The 15,907-nt window shown below is 33.5% G+C and overlaps 1 protein-coding gene across 1 annotated transcript in view; it reads right to left on the reverse strand.

The window, feature by feature from the left end:
* LOC122787830 (solute carrier family 12 member 2-like) overlaps window positions 1–15,907 on the reverse strand; it is a 1,020,929-nt gene that overhangs the window by 555,843 nt on the left and 449,179 nt on the right. Inside the window, exon 12 of the mRNA XM_044054742.1 lies at window positions 8,633–8,756. Coding sequence (XP_043910677.1) covers window positions 8,633–8,756 — 124 coding nt within the window. The remainder of the gene's footprint in view (window positions 1–8,632; window positions 8,757–15,907) is intronic.

Consider the following 15,907-nt stretch of genomic DNA (forward strand, 5'->3'; position numbering starts at 1 on the left):
ATACCTCTATATCTGTGTCTGTATCTATATCTATATCTATGTCCATATCCATATCTATATCTATATTTATATCTATGTCTATATCTATATCTAATCTATATCTGTATCTGTATCTGTATCTATGTCTATATCAATATCTGTATCTATATCTATATCTATATCTATACCTCTATATCTGTGTCTGTATCTATATCTATATCTATGTCCATATCCATATCTATATCTATATTTATATCTATGTCTATATCTATATCTAATCTATATCTGTATCTGTATCTATATCTATATCTATATCTGTATCTATGTCTATATCTATGTCTATATCTATATCTATATCTATATCTATATCTATATCTGTATCTATATCTATATCTGTATCTATGTCTATATCTATGTCTATATCTATATCTACGTCTATATCTGTATCTATATCTATGTCTATATCTATATCTATATCTAGATCTGTATCTGTATCCATATCTATATCTATATCTATATCTGTATCTATGTCTATATCTATGTCTATATCTATATCTATATCTATATCTATATCTATATCTATATCTATATTTGTGTCTATGTCTTTATATCTATATCTATATCTATATGTCTATATCTATATCTGTATCTATATCTGTATCTATATCTATGTCTATATCTATATCTGTATCTATATCTATATCTGTATCTATATCTATGTCTATATCTATATCTGTATCTATATCTATATCTATACCTATATCTATATCTATATCTATATCTGTATCTATATTCATATCTATATCTATATCTATAGCTGTATCTATATCTATAGCTGTATCTATATCTATATCTATATCTGTATCTGTATCTGTATCTATATCTATATCCGTATCTATATCCATATCTGTATCTGTATCTGTATCTGTATCCGTATCCATATCTATATCTATATCCGTATCCATATCTATATCTATATCCGTATCAGTATCCATATCCGTATCTATATCTATATCTATATCTATATCTATATCTATATCTATATCTATATCTATATCTATATCTGTATCTATATCTGTATCTATATCTATATCTATATCTGTATCTGCATCTATATCTACAGCTGTATCTATATATATATATATATATATATATATATCTATATCTATGCCTATGCCTATATCTATATCTATATATATAGCCATATCCATATCTGTATCTATATCTGTATCTATATCTGTATCTATATTTATGTATATGTCTATGTCTATATCTATATCCGTATCTATATCCATATCTATATCTATATCTATATCTATATCAATATCAGTATCTATATCTATATCTATATCTATATCTTTATCTATATCTGTATCCATATCTGTATCTATATCCATATCTATATCTATATCTATATCTATATCTATATCTATATCTATATCTGTATCCATATCCATATCTATATCAATATCTGTATCCATATTGATATCTATATCTATATCCATATCTATATCTGTATCTGTATCTATATCTATAATCTATGTCTGTATCTATATCTATATATCTATATCTGTATCTATATCTATGTATATGTCTATGTCTATATCTATATCTATATCTGTATCTATGTCTATATCTATATCTGTATCTATATCTGTATCTATATCTATGTCTATAGATATATCTATATCTGTATCTATATCTATGTCTATATCTATGTCTATATCTATATATCTATATTTATATCTATGTCTATATCTATATCTAAATCTAAATCTATATCTATATCTATATCTGTATCTGTATCTATGTCTATATCTATGTCTGTATCTATATCTAAATCTTTATCTGTATCTGTATCTATGTCTATATATATATGTCTATATCTATATCTGTATCATTAATATCTGTATATATGTCTATATCTATATCTACATCTGTATCTATATCTGTATCTGTGTCTATGTCTATATCTATGTCTGTATCTATATCTAAATCTTTATCTGTATCTGTATCTATGTCTATATATATATATATATATATGTCTATATCTATATCTGTATCTATATCTATATCTATATCTATATCTATATATATATATATATATATATATATCTGTAAATATGTCTATATCTATATCTATATATGTATCTATATCTGTATCTATGTCTATATCTATATCTATATCTATATTTGTGTCTATGTCTATATTTATATTTATAGCTATATCTATGTCTGTGTCTATATCTATATCTGTATCTATCTCTGTATCTATGTCTATGTCTATATCTATATCTATATCTGTATCTATAGCTGTATCTATATCTATATCTGTATCTATATATATATATATATATATATATATATATATATATATATATATCTGTATCTATATCTATATCTATATCTGAGTCTATGTCTATATCTATATCTATATCTGTACCTGTACCTGTATCTATATCAATATCTGTATCTGTATCTATATCTGTATCTATACCTGTATCTATATTTATATCTATATTTATATCTATATCTATATCTATATCCATATCTATGTCTATATCTATCTCTATATCTGTATCTGTATCTATATCTACATCCATATCTACATCTATATCTATATCTATATCTAAATCTATATCCATATCTACATCTACATCTACATCTATATCCATATCTATGTCTGTATCTGTATCTGTATCTATATCTAGATCCATATCTGTATCTATATCTATATCTATATCTCTATATCTGTGTCTGTATCTATATCTATATCTATGTCCATATCCATGTCTATATCTATATTTATATCTATGTCTATATCTATATCTAATCTATATCTGTATCTGTATCTATGTCTATATCAATATCTGTATTTATGTCTATATCTATATCTACATCTGTATCTGTATCTGTATCTATATCTATATCTGTATCTGTGTCTATGTCTATATCTATGTCTGTATCTATGTCTATATATATATATATATGTCTATATCTGTATCTGTATCTGTATCTATATCTATGTCTATATCTATATATATATATATCTGTAAATATGTCTATATCTGTATCTATATCTATATCTGTATCTGTATCTATGTCTATATCTATATATATATATCTATATCTATATTTGTGTCTATGTCTATATTTATATCTATAGCTATATCTATGTCTATGTCTATATCTATATCTGTATCTATAGCTGTATCTATATCTATGTCAATATCTATATCTGTATCTATAGCTGTATCTATATTTATATCTGTATCTATATATATATATATCTATATCTGTGTCTGTATCTATATCCATATCTATATCTGTATCTATATCTGTATCTATAGCTACATCTACATCTATATCTATATGTCTATATCTATATCTGTATCTATATCTGTATCTATATCTATGTCTATATCTATATCTGTATCTATATCTATATCTGTATCTATATCTATATCCATATCTATATCTGTATCTATATCTGTATCTATATCTATATCTATATCTGTATCTATATATATATATATATATATATATATATATATATATATATATATATATATATATATATATCAATATATATATCTATATCTGTATTTGTATCTGTAGCTATATCTATATCTGTATCTATATCTATCTATATATATATTTATATATATATATATATCTACATCTGTATCTATGTCTATATCTGTATCTATATCTGTTATATCTATATCTATATATATATATATATATATATATATATATATATATATATATATATCTGTATCTATATCTGTATATATATATATATCTATATCTGTATCTATATCTATATCTATATCTATATCTATATCTATATCTATACCTGTATCTATATATATATATATATATATATATATATATATATATATATATATATATATCTGTATCTATATCTATATCTATGTCTATGTCTATGTCTATATCTATATCTATATCTGTATCTGTATCTATATCTATAACTATATCTATGTCTATATCTGTATCTGTATCTATGTCTATATCTATACCTATATCTATGTCTATATCTGTATCTGTATCTATATCTATATCTATACCTATATCTATGTCTATATCCGTATCTGTATCTTTATCTATGTCTATATCTATATCTATATCTGTATCTCTGTCTATATCTATATCTGTATCTGTATCTACGTCTATATCTGTATCTATATCTACGTGTACATCTATATCTATATCTATATCTGTATCTATATCTATATCTATATCTATACCTATATCTATGTCTATATCTGTATCTGTATTTGTATCTATATCTGTATCTATATCTACATGTATATCTATATCTATATCCGTATCCATATCTATATCTATACCTATATCTATGTCTATATCTGTACCTGTATTTGTATCTGTATCTATATCTATCTATATATATATATATATATATATATATATATATATATATATATATATATATGTATACATCTGTATCTATATCTATATCTATATCGATATCTATATCCATATCTATATCTGTATCCATATCTGTTATATATATATATATATATATATATATATATATATATATATATATATATATCTGTATCTATATCTATATCTCTCTTTATCTATATATATGTCTATATCTATATCTATATCTGTATCTATATATATATCTATACCTATATCTATGTCTATATCTGTATCTGTATCTATATCTATGTCTATGTCTATATCAATATCTGTATCTATATCTATATCTGTTTTACATATATATATATATATATATATATGTATATCTGTATCTATATCTATATCTATATCTATATCTATGTCTATATCTGTATCTATATCTGTTTTATATATATATATATATATATATATATATATATATATATATATATATAGTTCCCCTTCAGAAGCCTGAATGATCATAAGCTCGAAATTCATAAGCCTGAAACCAAAAGCCTGAAAACTCAAAAGCCTGAAAACTCAAAAGCCTGAAACTCAAAAGCCTGAAAACACAAATAATGGTAATATGTCAGTACAAAGACATTACTATCTACCCACTTACCTTAACCCAAACCCTAACCCTAAGGTCTGTCACTATCGCACACTCACCTAACCCGCGCCCTAAACCTAACTCACTTAAACCGCCCCTAACCCTAATGTCTGTCACTATCGCACACATGCCTAAACTGCGCCCTAACCCTAACTCACTTAACCCGCCCCTAACCCTAACATAAAAACAATCGCACACTTACCTGAACCCAACTCGTAACCTTACACCACAGGGCTAAGAATAGCGAAGCCACATTAAAGTCAGTATGTGTATTTTGTGTTTTCAGGCTTTTGAGTTTCAGGCTTTTGAGTTTTCAGGCTTTTGAGTTTTCAGGCTTTTGGTCTCAGGCTTATGAATTTCGAGCTTATGATCATTCAGGCTTCTGAAGGGGAACCATATATATATATATTTATCTGTATCTATATCTATATCTATATCTATATCTATATATATGTCTATGTCTATATCTATATCTATATCTATGTCTATATCTGTATCTATATCTGTTTTATATATATATATATATATATATATATGGGTCTACTTCTAAACACCGACACGCCGATTCCCCGACACAAAACTCACCGACGCCAAATAACCGAAAACACACAAACCCGACACAAACCCGACAACGCAAAACACCGAACACCAAATCACCGACACGGAACGTAAACAACACGCGACACTACATACCATACACACTAGCCCTGACCCAAACCCTAACCCTAAGGTCCGACACTATCGCACACTTCACCTACCTGCACCCTAACCCTAACTCACTTACCCACCCCTAGCCCAAGCTCCGACACTATCGCACACTTCACCTACCTGCACCCTAACCCTAACTCACTTACCCACCCCTAGCCCAAGCTCCGACACTATCGCACACTTCACCTACCTGCACCCTAACCCTAACTCACTTACCCACCCCTAGCCCAAGCTCCGACACTATCGCACACTTCACCTACCTGCACCCTAACCCTAACTCACTTACCTGACCACTCCTACCTCCGTCACTATCGCACACTTACCGGGTCGCGATCGCAGTTTACCCTTGTCGGTCTTTCCACTGTCGGCGAATCACCCTGTCGGTATACGTACCTGTCGGTCATCTGGCGTCGGTGATTTCCGCGTCGGGCAATCGGCGTTTCGGTCTTCTGAATGGGACCCATATATATATATATATATATATATATATATATCTGTATACCTATATCTATGTCTATATCTGTATCTGTATCTATATCTATGTCTATATCTATATCTGTATCTGTATCTGTATCTATGTCTATATCTGTATCTATATCTACATGTATATCTATATCTATATCTATATCTATATCAATATCAATATCTATATAAATGTATTTCTTCAGATTTGTGATGTGTTTGAAGTACTATATGTAAAGAAAAGGATAAAAAGATCACATGGTAAAATCATTCAGTTAAGTTAGAGTCTTCAATGTGTAAATCCTTAAACCTGCTGTAGTTGGGGCCCATGGGATATATGCATATCACCCCTAAAGGACATACCACTGTTTCAGCTATGTGACTTCTGGATGTTCATGATTTTTTTTTAAGTCTTTTTGGGTACATTCAGGCCAAAAAGCTAAACACCACTAGCCGTAGACATGCACGTTTTGGCTTTTTTTTACCTCATTACTACAGCATTAATGAAACTCAGAACCTAAACTTAAGCCTGATGTATATAAATATTAGGTGCTTGCAAAGTATCCACAATAACATTCACGCAAAAGGGGAAAAAGGTTACACAAATAAAACATTCAGTAAAAAAAATGCAAGAAAGACCCAGTCAAGCTAGAATCTTCACTATGTAAAACTATAAACCTTCTATAGTGCACAGGACCCCTTAAGGACATATCAGTATTTCACATGAGTTCTAAATCGCCATAACTTTTTAAGTTTTTTGGGTGCATTCAGGTTAATAAAGCCAAAACTCACTAGTTGTAAACATATATTTTATTTTTTTTTTACTTTCTTAATATACTATCAATGGCTTTTTTGATTATGCCTTAGAAACACAGAGCATAAAATCAAGACTGATGCCCATAAATATTAGGATGCCTGCAATATATCCCAAATAATATCCAATCCAAAGGGTAAAATGGTCACATAGACAAACATTTAGTAAAAAATAAGCCTGCAAGAAAGACCCAGACAAGCTAGACTCTTCACTTTATAAAACCTTAAACCTCCTGTTATGGAAGCTCATGAGTTATCTGCAAATAACCCCTTAAGGACATATCAGTGTTTCATCTACATGACTTTTGTAGAGACTGGGACACACACACACACATACACACACACACACACACACACACACACACACACACACACACACACACACACACACACAAAATGGGGAGTTTCATGGGGGTGCAGCCAACTGCAACAATTATATATTTAAGTTCTGTGCAATGTTTCACGATGCAAGTATTTTTATTTTTTGTAGTTTTGATATGCAGATTGTGATTTGGGCATGATATGTTTAAGGTGTAATTTATCACTACAGACTCCATCCTCTATCTTTCTGCACCTTTAGCACCAAGGTCATCAACTAACTTTATAATATTTTACATTTTACAGCATTTCACTTAAGATTCTCTTAACGGTGGCTTACGCAACAAAGAGATTTGATTTTCAAATTTTTCCTTTGGAAATTGGAGAGGGTTACAATACTACACTAAACTATAATAGTATTTCGTGGAAGGTATAAGATCTGTTGCAAGAAACTCTATTAAAATATATCACTAGAGAAAGCCACACAATTTCTGAGATGGTTTGAAAATCTAGGACAGGTGGAACATTTTATATGGTCCAGCCAGAGCCCAGACCTAAATCTAATAGAAAATTTGTGGGGTGAGCTGAAGAGGGCTGTGCACAAGAGATGACCTCACAATCTGACAGATTTGGAGCGGTTTTGCAAGGAAGAGTGGGCAGATATTGCCAAGTAAAGATGTGCTATGCTGACAGACTCCTACCCATGAAGATTGAATGCTGTAATTAAATCAAAAGGTGCTTCAACAAAGTATTAGTTTAAGAGTGTGCACACTTTTGCAACCAGCTTATTGTATGTTTTTTTATTTTTTTATATTTTTCCCCTAACAGATTTGATTGTTTTTCAATTGAATTGTACAGGTTATAGGTCACATTAAAGGTGGGAAAAGTTCTGAAATTATTTATTGTGGTCTCATTTTTTTATATCACAAAAACCTGGCATTTTAACATGAGTGTGATAAGTACATGTATATACAGTGCAAAAGTGCTGCTATGTTTTCAGAACTAGAAGATTGTTCTTAAGTTTAGTTTCACATCTCCTTATGTAAAAAAAAAAAGTCACAATAATAAAAATGAACCAAAAAGTAAAATGAAAAAAAGGTCAACATTTCATTAAGGCCCCTGCAAACAATTTTAAGAGTCACAGATGTTTTAGAGCTAAAGTTATAATCATTGTCATTATAAATGCTAGAATTTTCGTAGTATAAATTTGTGTGAACTTGAAATCCACAGCACATGCAAAGCAGTTATTGACGTTGTTACTAATGAAAATAAAGTAAGAATGTCACGTGCCAATTAGAATGAATCCCAGTGCAATAAAAAATGCAAGTATATATGCCCGTAGTGGTTCATTGTTCTTCCCATATCCAAAAGCAAAGAGCTGCATTCCAGAATAAATGTTGTCCTTACAAAGAGCCTAAAATAGTAAAACATAAATAAATACTTGTTATGCCCATCATTAAAGCAGTTTAACATGTGTAAGGAAGAACATGGAAAAAAACACTGTAGCATTAGTAAATCACAGCACAAAACTCATCAGAAAATAATATTCTTAAATATTACACTTTTCAAATTTAACAAAAAATTTCTAAGCTTGTACAATTTTCCACATTTTGGAAACAGCTGTATATTCTATTACTGACACTTTACAAAATCTCTTTTTACTGCAGCCTGTGCCTACAAAAACAATACATGATCAAGCCAAATTCACAGGATATGCATACTAAAATGTTTTATATATTAAAATAGTTAGGATCACATTATGGGAGTCTAACCTCAAGCTTGCACTGTTTCCCAAGTTAGAAAATGTAAGAAGAAATCAGGAATAAAACCAACATCTATCTCAAGTGCTCCATTAGTGAATCACTGCTATAGCATATTACAGTTACAATGTTAGTTATTTATTCCATGCACAAACAAATATCTTCAGCCGTTTTGTATCAGATATATAGTAAATATTCTTTGTCAGGGGACATCACAGACAAAATGCATAGCTAAGGAGGTCTGAGTACATAATCAGGGCTTAATGCATTCAGTACTTAAATGTGAACAAACATGAATAAAGGTCATATCTCAAAGTACAACCTGGCATGCACAGTAGCAAACCCTGCTCATACCCATCCCATCTTATGAATAAACACCACGAGTGGCAGGCAAGCATTTTTTCAGTTGTTGGGGTGGTTCTTTGAGAAACAGAGAGGATGACAAAGTAAAAACACATCTTTACAAAATATGACAAAAAACAAACACAAATATAAAATGCAAGCTAAAACTATTCCTGACTCTAAGAGTTCAAAGTTGGTGACTGAAGAAACCCATGTACATCATTTACCTTTAAGTCCAAGCTGCATTCTGACTAGAAATATCTCTTACTATATCTGTTACAGGATCATAGGTAAGTACTAGACCATCTGCCCTTTTGGGCCATTTTAAGCCTAGCCAATTTAACTTTTTGTGCTTGATTTAACCTATTCCATTTGTTTAGAGATTGTCCTTACCTATGCCATTTTTAATAATTATATATTACACCTAATTAAAATAAGTGGGATCATACCATAGACAATTTAAGGAGACCCATGCATGGGATAAAGCATTTAAGAGCTGCCACTGTCCATCAGGGGTACAGGGCAGACTTGGAGTTAATTTTCTGTTTCCCACCCATAGATATAAACTGTACTTGAAAATGACTGATATGAACTTTGTTTTATGTGGATGGGGAGACTGTTCCAGAAAACTAGTATCCTCTGTGAGATACATCTGCCCCTCCAAACCATTCTGCTGGTGGTGCAGGAGAGGTTTAGATCCCCAGGCGAAGTATTTCTGATGACATTTGACTTACTGATGTGCAGTAAATCTGTCAATATTGGGTCAGAGGATGCCTTTTATACAAGACACAGGTCACTTCTTAGCAGTCTGCAGGATACCAAGAATACTACGGGGCTTTGAGTTGGTCCTTATAGAACATGTTGTTTAGGCCTTATAGCATTTTAGTAAGGTCCCTCCAAACTGTTAGTTAGCTGTTGGCTAACTGTCAGCACAGTTTTAGGCCACACCACAGTACCACTTCAGCCCTCCTATCCTTCTCTAACACCATAAACCATAATCGAAATAATAGCAAGCTTTCCTCAGCCCTCTTTTTAGATGTCTCCAAGGCCTTCAATATGGTGAACAACCACATACTCATGCACACCCTTAAAGCATTCTCACTAAATAGCCATGCGCTTCAATGGTTCCAATCTTACCTGTGTGGTAGACAACAAGCCGTCCTATGGCAGAACAAACTATCAAACCATCTAGCCATCACCCTAGGTGTCCTGCAGGGCTCGATACTAGAACCCCTTCTTTTATCTCTTTTTGTTAATGACCTTCCCATTGTCATCCCAAATGCCACCTGTATCCAATATGTGGATAACTCCACCTTGATTTGTTCAGCCACCTCCCCAACAGCTCTAATGACATTAACACAGAATACTTTCAATATAGTTGAAAAATGGCTCTCTAACAGTCAGCTGATATTAAACCCTAACAAAACAAAGTTGCTTTTTTCTCCCCCACTTGTAAGTCTTCCTCACTACTCTTTACCATAAAATCTAATGATGGTACCATTATCTCCCAGATGCACAAACCAAATTCTTAGGCATCACAATAGACAACACCCTCAAATTTGATTTCCATGTCAATCAAACTATCAAAACCATTAACAAAAAACATGGCTCCCTCTATAAGATCAAACCTTTCCTTACTCCATTTGCTAGGACTGCTATTGCTCATTCCCATCTACTCTCCTCACTTCTCTATGCCTCCCCTCTATTCACTAATTTGAACAAATCTGCTCTTAGCAAACTCTCCAGCTGTTATAACCATATTGCTAGATTTGCAACAGGCACGGCCTATAGGACCCACCACTGTCGCAACCTAAATCTTCTGGGGTGGCTAGAATGGCCTAGCCTACTTCAGTACAAGCAGCTTATAATTGCCCATAAAGTTCTCAACCACCCTGATAATATACCTGCACTTAAAAATATCATCAACCCTTATAGCAACTAGAGGTCACTTTGCTCTTCTAATAAACTACTGGTTTAAACATCCAAAATCAACAACTCTGCTGAGAACTCTCTGTTTGCTAACTCTGTTGGCAATACTTGGAACTCTCTTCCTGCTGATCTTACTCTTGAACCCTGTCTTAGTTCAAAAAAGCCTCAAGCTATACTGTAAAACTCACTGGTTATGTCCTTGTTCAAACCTGACTAGATCATCCTCTATAGTCTGTAATCATGTTACATGGCCTAGTCAATGTGTTAACACCATTTGATTATATTACCTGCTTTCTCAATTGGAGCCAATAAACTGTGTGTAACTTGTAATCATTTTGTGATGTTTACTCTATGTTCTATCTTGGAACTTTTCTCCCTGGGCCTCCACTGAAAATGGACAAGTATCCAGTTGGACTATCCTGGTCAACAAATGTAAAATAAATAAATAAATAAGGTACCCCTGTGGAGGTTCCAGGAGCTGCATGTGTCTGGACAAATACAAGACAAAGGGGGCATTATACTCAATGACTGGCCTAATGAGGGCTGAGTAAACAGGGGGCAATGACATCCCTAGATCTAGACACAATCACTTTGCTTATAAGCTGTGCAAAATAGAAGGACATTCTTACAATTATGGACACATATTGGTCAAAAGTTAGGTCACAGTCCACAAAAGTTCCCAAATCCTGAACAACTGTGTCAGTTCTTAGGGGCATATTGTCAATGTCGTAGTTCCCTGAGGTAGATGATTTCCGAAGAAACAATAATGCATTTTTGGCATTGAGTTGTAGTACATGATTTTTTACCAGTTATTTATTTGGGATAATAAATAATAATAATCATTTCAATAGTCTTATTGTATGTTATTTTGTCCTGTCTGTTAAGAGCACCATATACCTTACATAAAACTGTAGTACATAATGCTTGTTATTAGTATAGTATAGTAATATAATATAGTATACTAATGACAAGCATTATGTATAGTATAGCACAGTAATGTAATATACTATGCTATACTCTACTAACAACAAACATTACGTATAGATTAGTATAGTAATGTAATATACTATACTGTACTATACTAATAAGCATTATGTATAGTATAGCATAATAATGTAATATACTATACTATACTAATAACAAGCAATATGTATAGTATAGCATAGTAATGTAATATACTGCACTATACTATACTAATAAGCATGTATAGTATAGCATAGTAATGTAATATAGTATACTATAGTAGTCTAATTACAAGCATTATGTATAGTATAGCATAGTAATGTAATATACTATACTATAGTATACTAATAACAAGAGTACTCAGCCAGGGAAATGGCCATGTCAGTGGTAACTACATGGTGAGATGGTAAAATCGTGCTCCCCAACTCAGTACAAGCACCCAGCTGCTTGTTGACAGCTCGTATATGCTGCTCCCACAGGTATAGACGGCACAACATAAGGTAGGCGTAGCATGTCGAGGGTGTGGAAGTCACACGCTTTAAGTGTAGCACAGCGCTCATCATCTACATTATCTGCAAAACCAGGGACAAAGTAAAAAATAATATCGAGGGCCTCACACCTGGGACCATTGCACTGCAGACTTTGGTTGACCATTAGAATCCCTCTGCTCTCACATCCCAGCTGCTAGAGACTGGAAAGGACATGTGAAGCCAGACCAAAGAAATATCCAAAGACAGTACATAACTTGCTCAGCTTCAACACCCTCCTCGTCCTGGAAATTAAAGGAACCCTCTGTGTCACTGATAGCTTCTGCTGGACCAAGTTTCCCCAGAAGACACGTGTTTTTTCTGCTACAAAATAATTAAATGTAAGCTCCTGCGGGCTTTAATTCTACTGCTCCTCTGTGCTATAATTGCTTGTTGTACTTGGTCTTGTTACCGTACAATATGCCCTGATAGCGTACACACTCACAGGGACTATACCTACTCCATACCCACTCTGCGGCAACCCTGTATTTCTGCCAGTAGGTGGCAAAAGAACTCCATTACTAACCCACCCCTCTTTTGAACAGGATTACTGTTCGTTTTTCTCTAGGTACCTGCCATTTGCTTACCTTACAGGGCCCTTACAAAACTCTTGCAGCACCTCTACCTGGTGAAGCACACTGCAAGTAAGTGCTACCGGCCCTCTCTTACTTATCTGCTCCCCACTATACAGATCTACCTGTTATTCCATTACAAACTGAGTGCAGTTCCTACCTGCTCCAACTGATACTTTTTTCTTTGTTCACCTCGACTGGGGGTGGGGTGCTTCTACCTCCATTTTCAGTTCCCTCCAAAGCTTTGTCCTTACCCTCTGTACCATCATACTGTTCTTTCTCTAAACTATCATATTTCCCAATGACCTCCCCCAACTCCCAGCTCTTCTACTTGTATAAGGCATTTCCTGCCGCGCCATCCCTAAAGAACATACATGGCCTAGGATACTCTGCAGTCCCAGAGTGTAGTGTGCATGCTGGTAAGGTGTTTTTTCATTACCTGATCAATGCCGATATAACTGTGTGTGTACAGGCTTTCTTTTTATACTGTATACTGAGATAATTGTGTAGAGTGTGCGCCGATAAGGCGTTTTACTTGTTTCCTGTGTTTTGACCTGTTTCTTGTGCTCTTTTCATACTTTATACTTGAGAAAATTGCGTAAAGTGTGCGCCAGTAAGGTGTTTTACTTGTTTTGGTACTGATCTGGTACTTATCTGGGTATCTCCTAGATAATTAATTCTCCCACTAGGCCCAACAAAGATGGATCATCTGGCTCCATTCTTGACTGGATTTTAGTATCCCAACCTAACCTTATCTCTACTTCAGGTACCCTACCCGACCCTATCAGTGACCACCTACCAGCATTTGTTGACCAGCCCCCTCTCCATTCCATAAGCAACACCATTATATTCAAACCCGCAACCTCTCTAATTTTAACCGACAAACTTTCAATGACTGCCTAAAACTTATTGACTGGGCCCCCCCTAAAAACCTTGCCCCTCAATAATGCAGTTAATTACTTTAACAAAACCTTTTTAAATCTTCTCAACAGCCTTGCTCCTATCAGAACCAAAAGGGTCAAATCTAAATTATACCATGACCCCCTATTAATATTCCAAAACGTGCACATTGATTGGCCAGCGTGCACATTGTAAATCGACTTATACTAATGGAAAAAGGTCCGGTCGCCCGGACTTTTTCCATTAGTATAAGTCTTTTTTTAAAACACTGTCTCGCTATGTTAAAAGAGTTTAACACAGCGACACAGGTTTTAAAAAAAAGCAACGGAGATCTCTGTTGCTTTTTTTAAAGCTGCCTCGCTATGTTAAACTCCTTTAACATAGCGACACAGTGTGTAAAAAACAACGGAGATCTAGCTTTCTCCGTTGCTTTTTTTCTGTCTCGCTATGTTAAATGGGTTTAACATAGCGAGACAGCTTTAAAATAAGCAACGGAGATCTCCGTTGCTTATTTTAAAGCTGTCTCACTATGTTAAACCCATTTAACATAGCGAGACAGGTTTTAAAAAAAAAGCAACGGAGAAAGCAAGATCTCCGTTGCTTTTTACTGTTTCGCTTTGTTAAATGGGTTTAACATAGCGAGACAGCTTTAAAATAAGCAACGGACATCTTGCTTTCTGCGTTGCTTTTGGCCACAGCTCTGATGTACTGTGTACGCATGCGCAGTACATCAGAACTGCCGCGGATGCCAGACAGCTGTGGAAGGGCAGCAAAGAGGCATTATACAATGCCATTATTTAAGAAAAGTAATTGTTTCTTTTCTTAAATAATGTCATAGTATAATAGCAATAACCCACTTCTGGGTGTGGGTAATGTGGGATTTAACCACGGTTGTCTTTGTCTGGTCCCTCGGGCTTCGCCCTCGGGACCAAACCACGCCAACCGTGGTTAAATCCTGCATTACCCACACCCAGGAGTGGGTTATTGCTATAATCTCCCCCTGGCTATCAATGGGATTCAATGGAAACAATACCATAACAACAAATTGCCCAATACCCTACTGGGATTCAATGGAAACAATACCATAACAGCAAACTGCCCAATACCCTACTGGGATTCAATGGAAACAATACCATAAGAACAAACTGCTCAATACCCTACTGGGATTCAATGGAAACAATACCATAACAGCAAACTGCCCAATACCCTACTGGGATTCAATGGAAACAATACCATAACAACAAACTGCCCAGTACCCTACTGGGATTCAATGGAAACAATACCATAACAACAAACTGCCCAATACCCTACTGGGATTCAATGGAAACAATACCATAACAACAAACTGCCCAGTACCCTACTGGGATTCAATGGAAACAATACCATAACAACAAACTGCCCAGTACCCTACTGGGATTCAATGGAAACAATACCATAACAACAAACTGCCCAGTACCCTACTGGGATTCAATGGAAACAATACCATAACAACAAACTGCCCAATACCCTACTGGGATTCAATGGAAACAATACCATAACAACAAACTGCCCAGTACCCTACTGGGATTCAAT

Source organism: Protopterus annectens, chromosome 13.part0 (genome assembly GCF_019279795.1).
Source record: "Protopterus annectens isolate FY-2018-M chromosome 13.part0, PAN1.0, whole genome shotgun sequence".
Taxonomy (NCBI): domain Eukaryota; kingdom Metazoa; phylum Chordata; order Ceratodontiformes; family Protopteridae; genus Protopterus; species Protopterus annectens.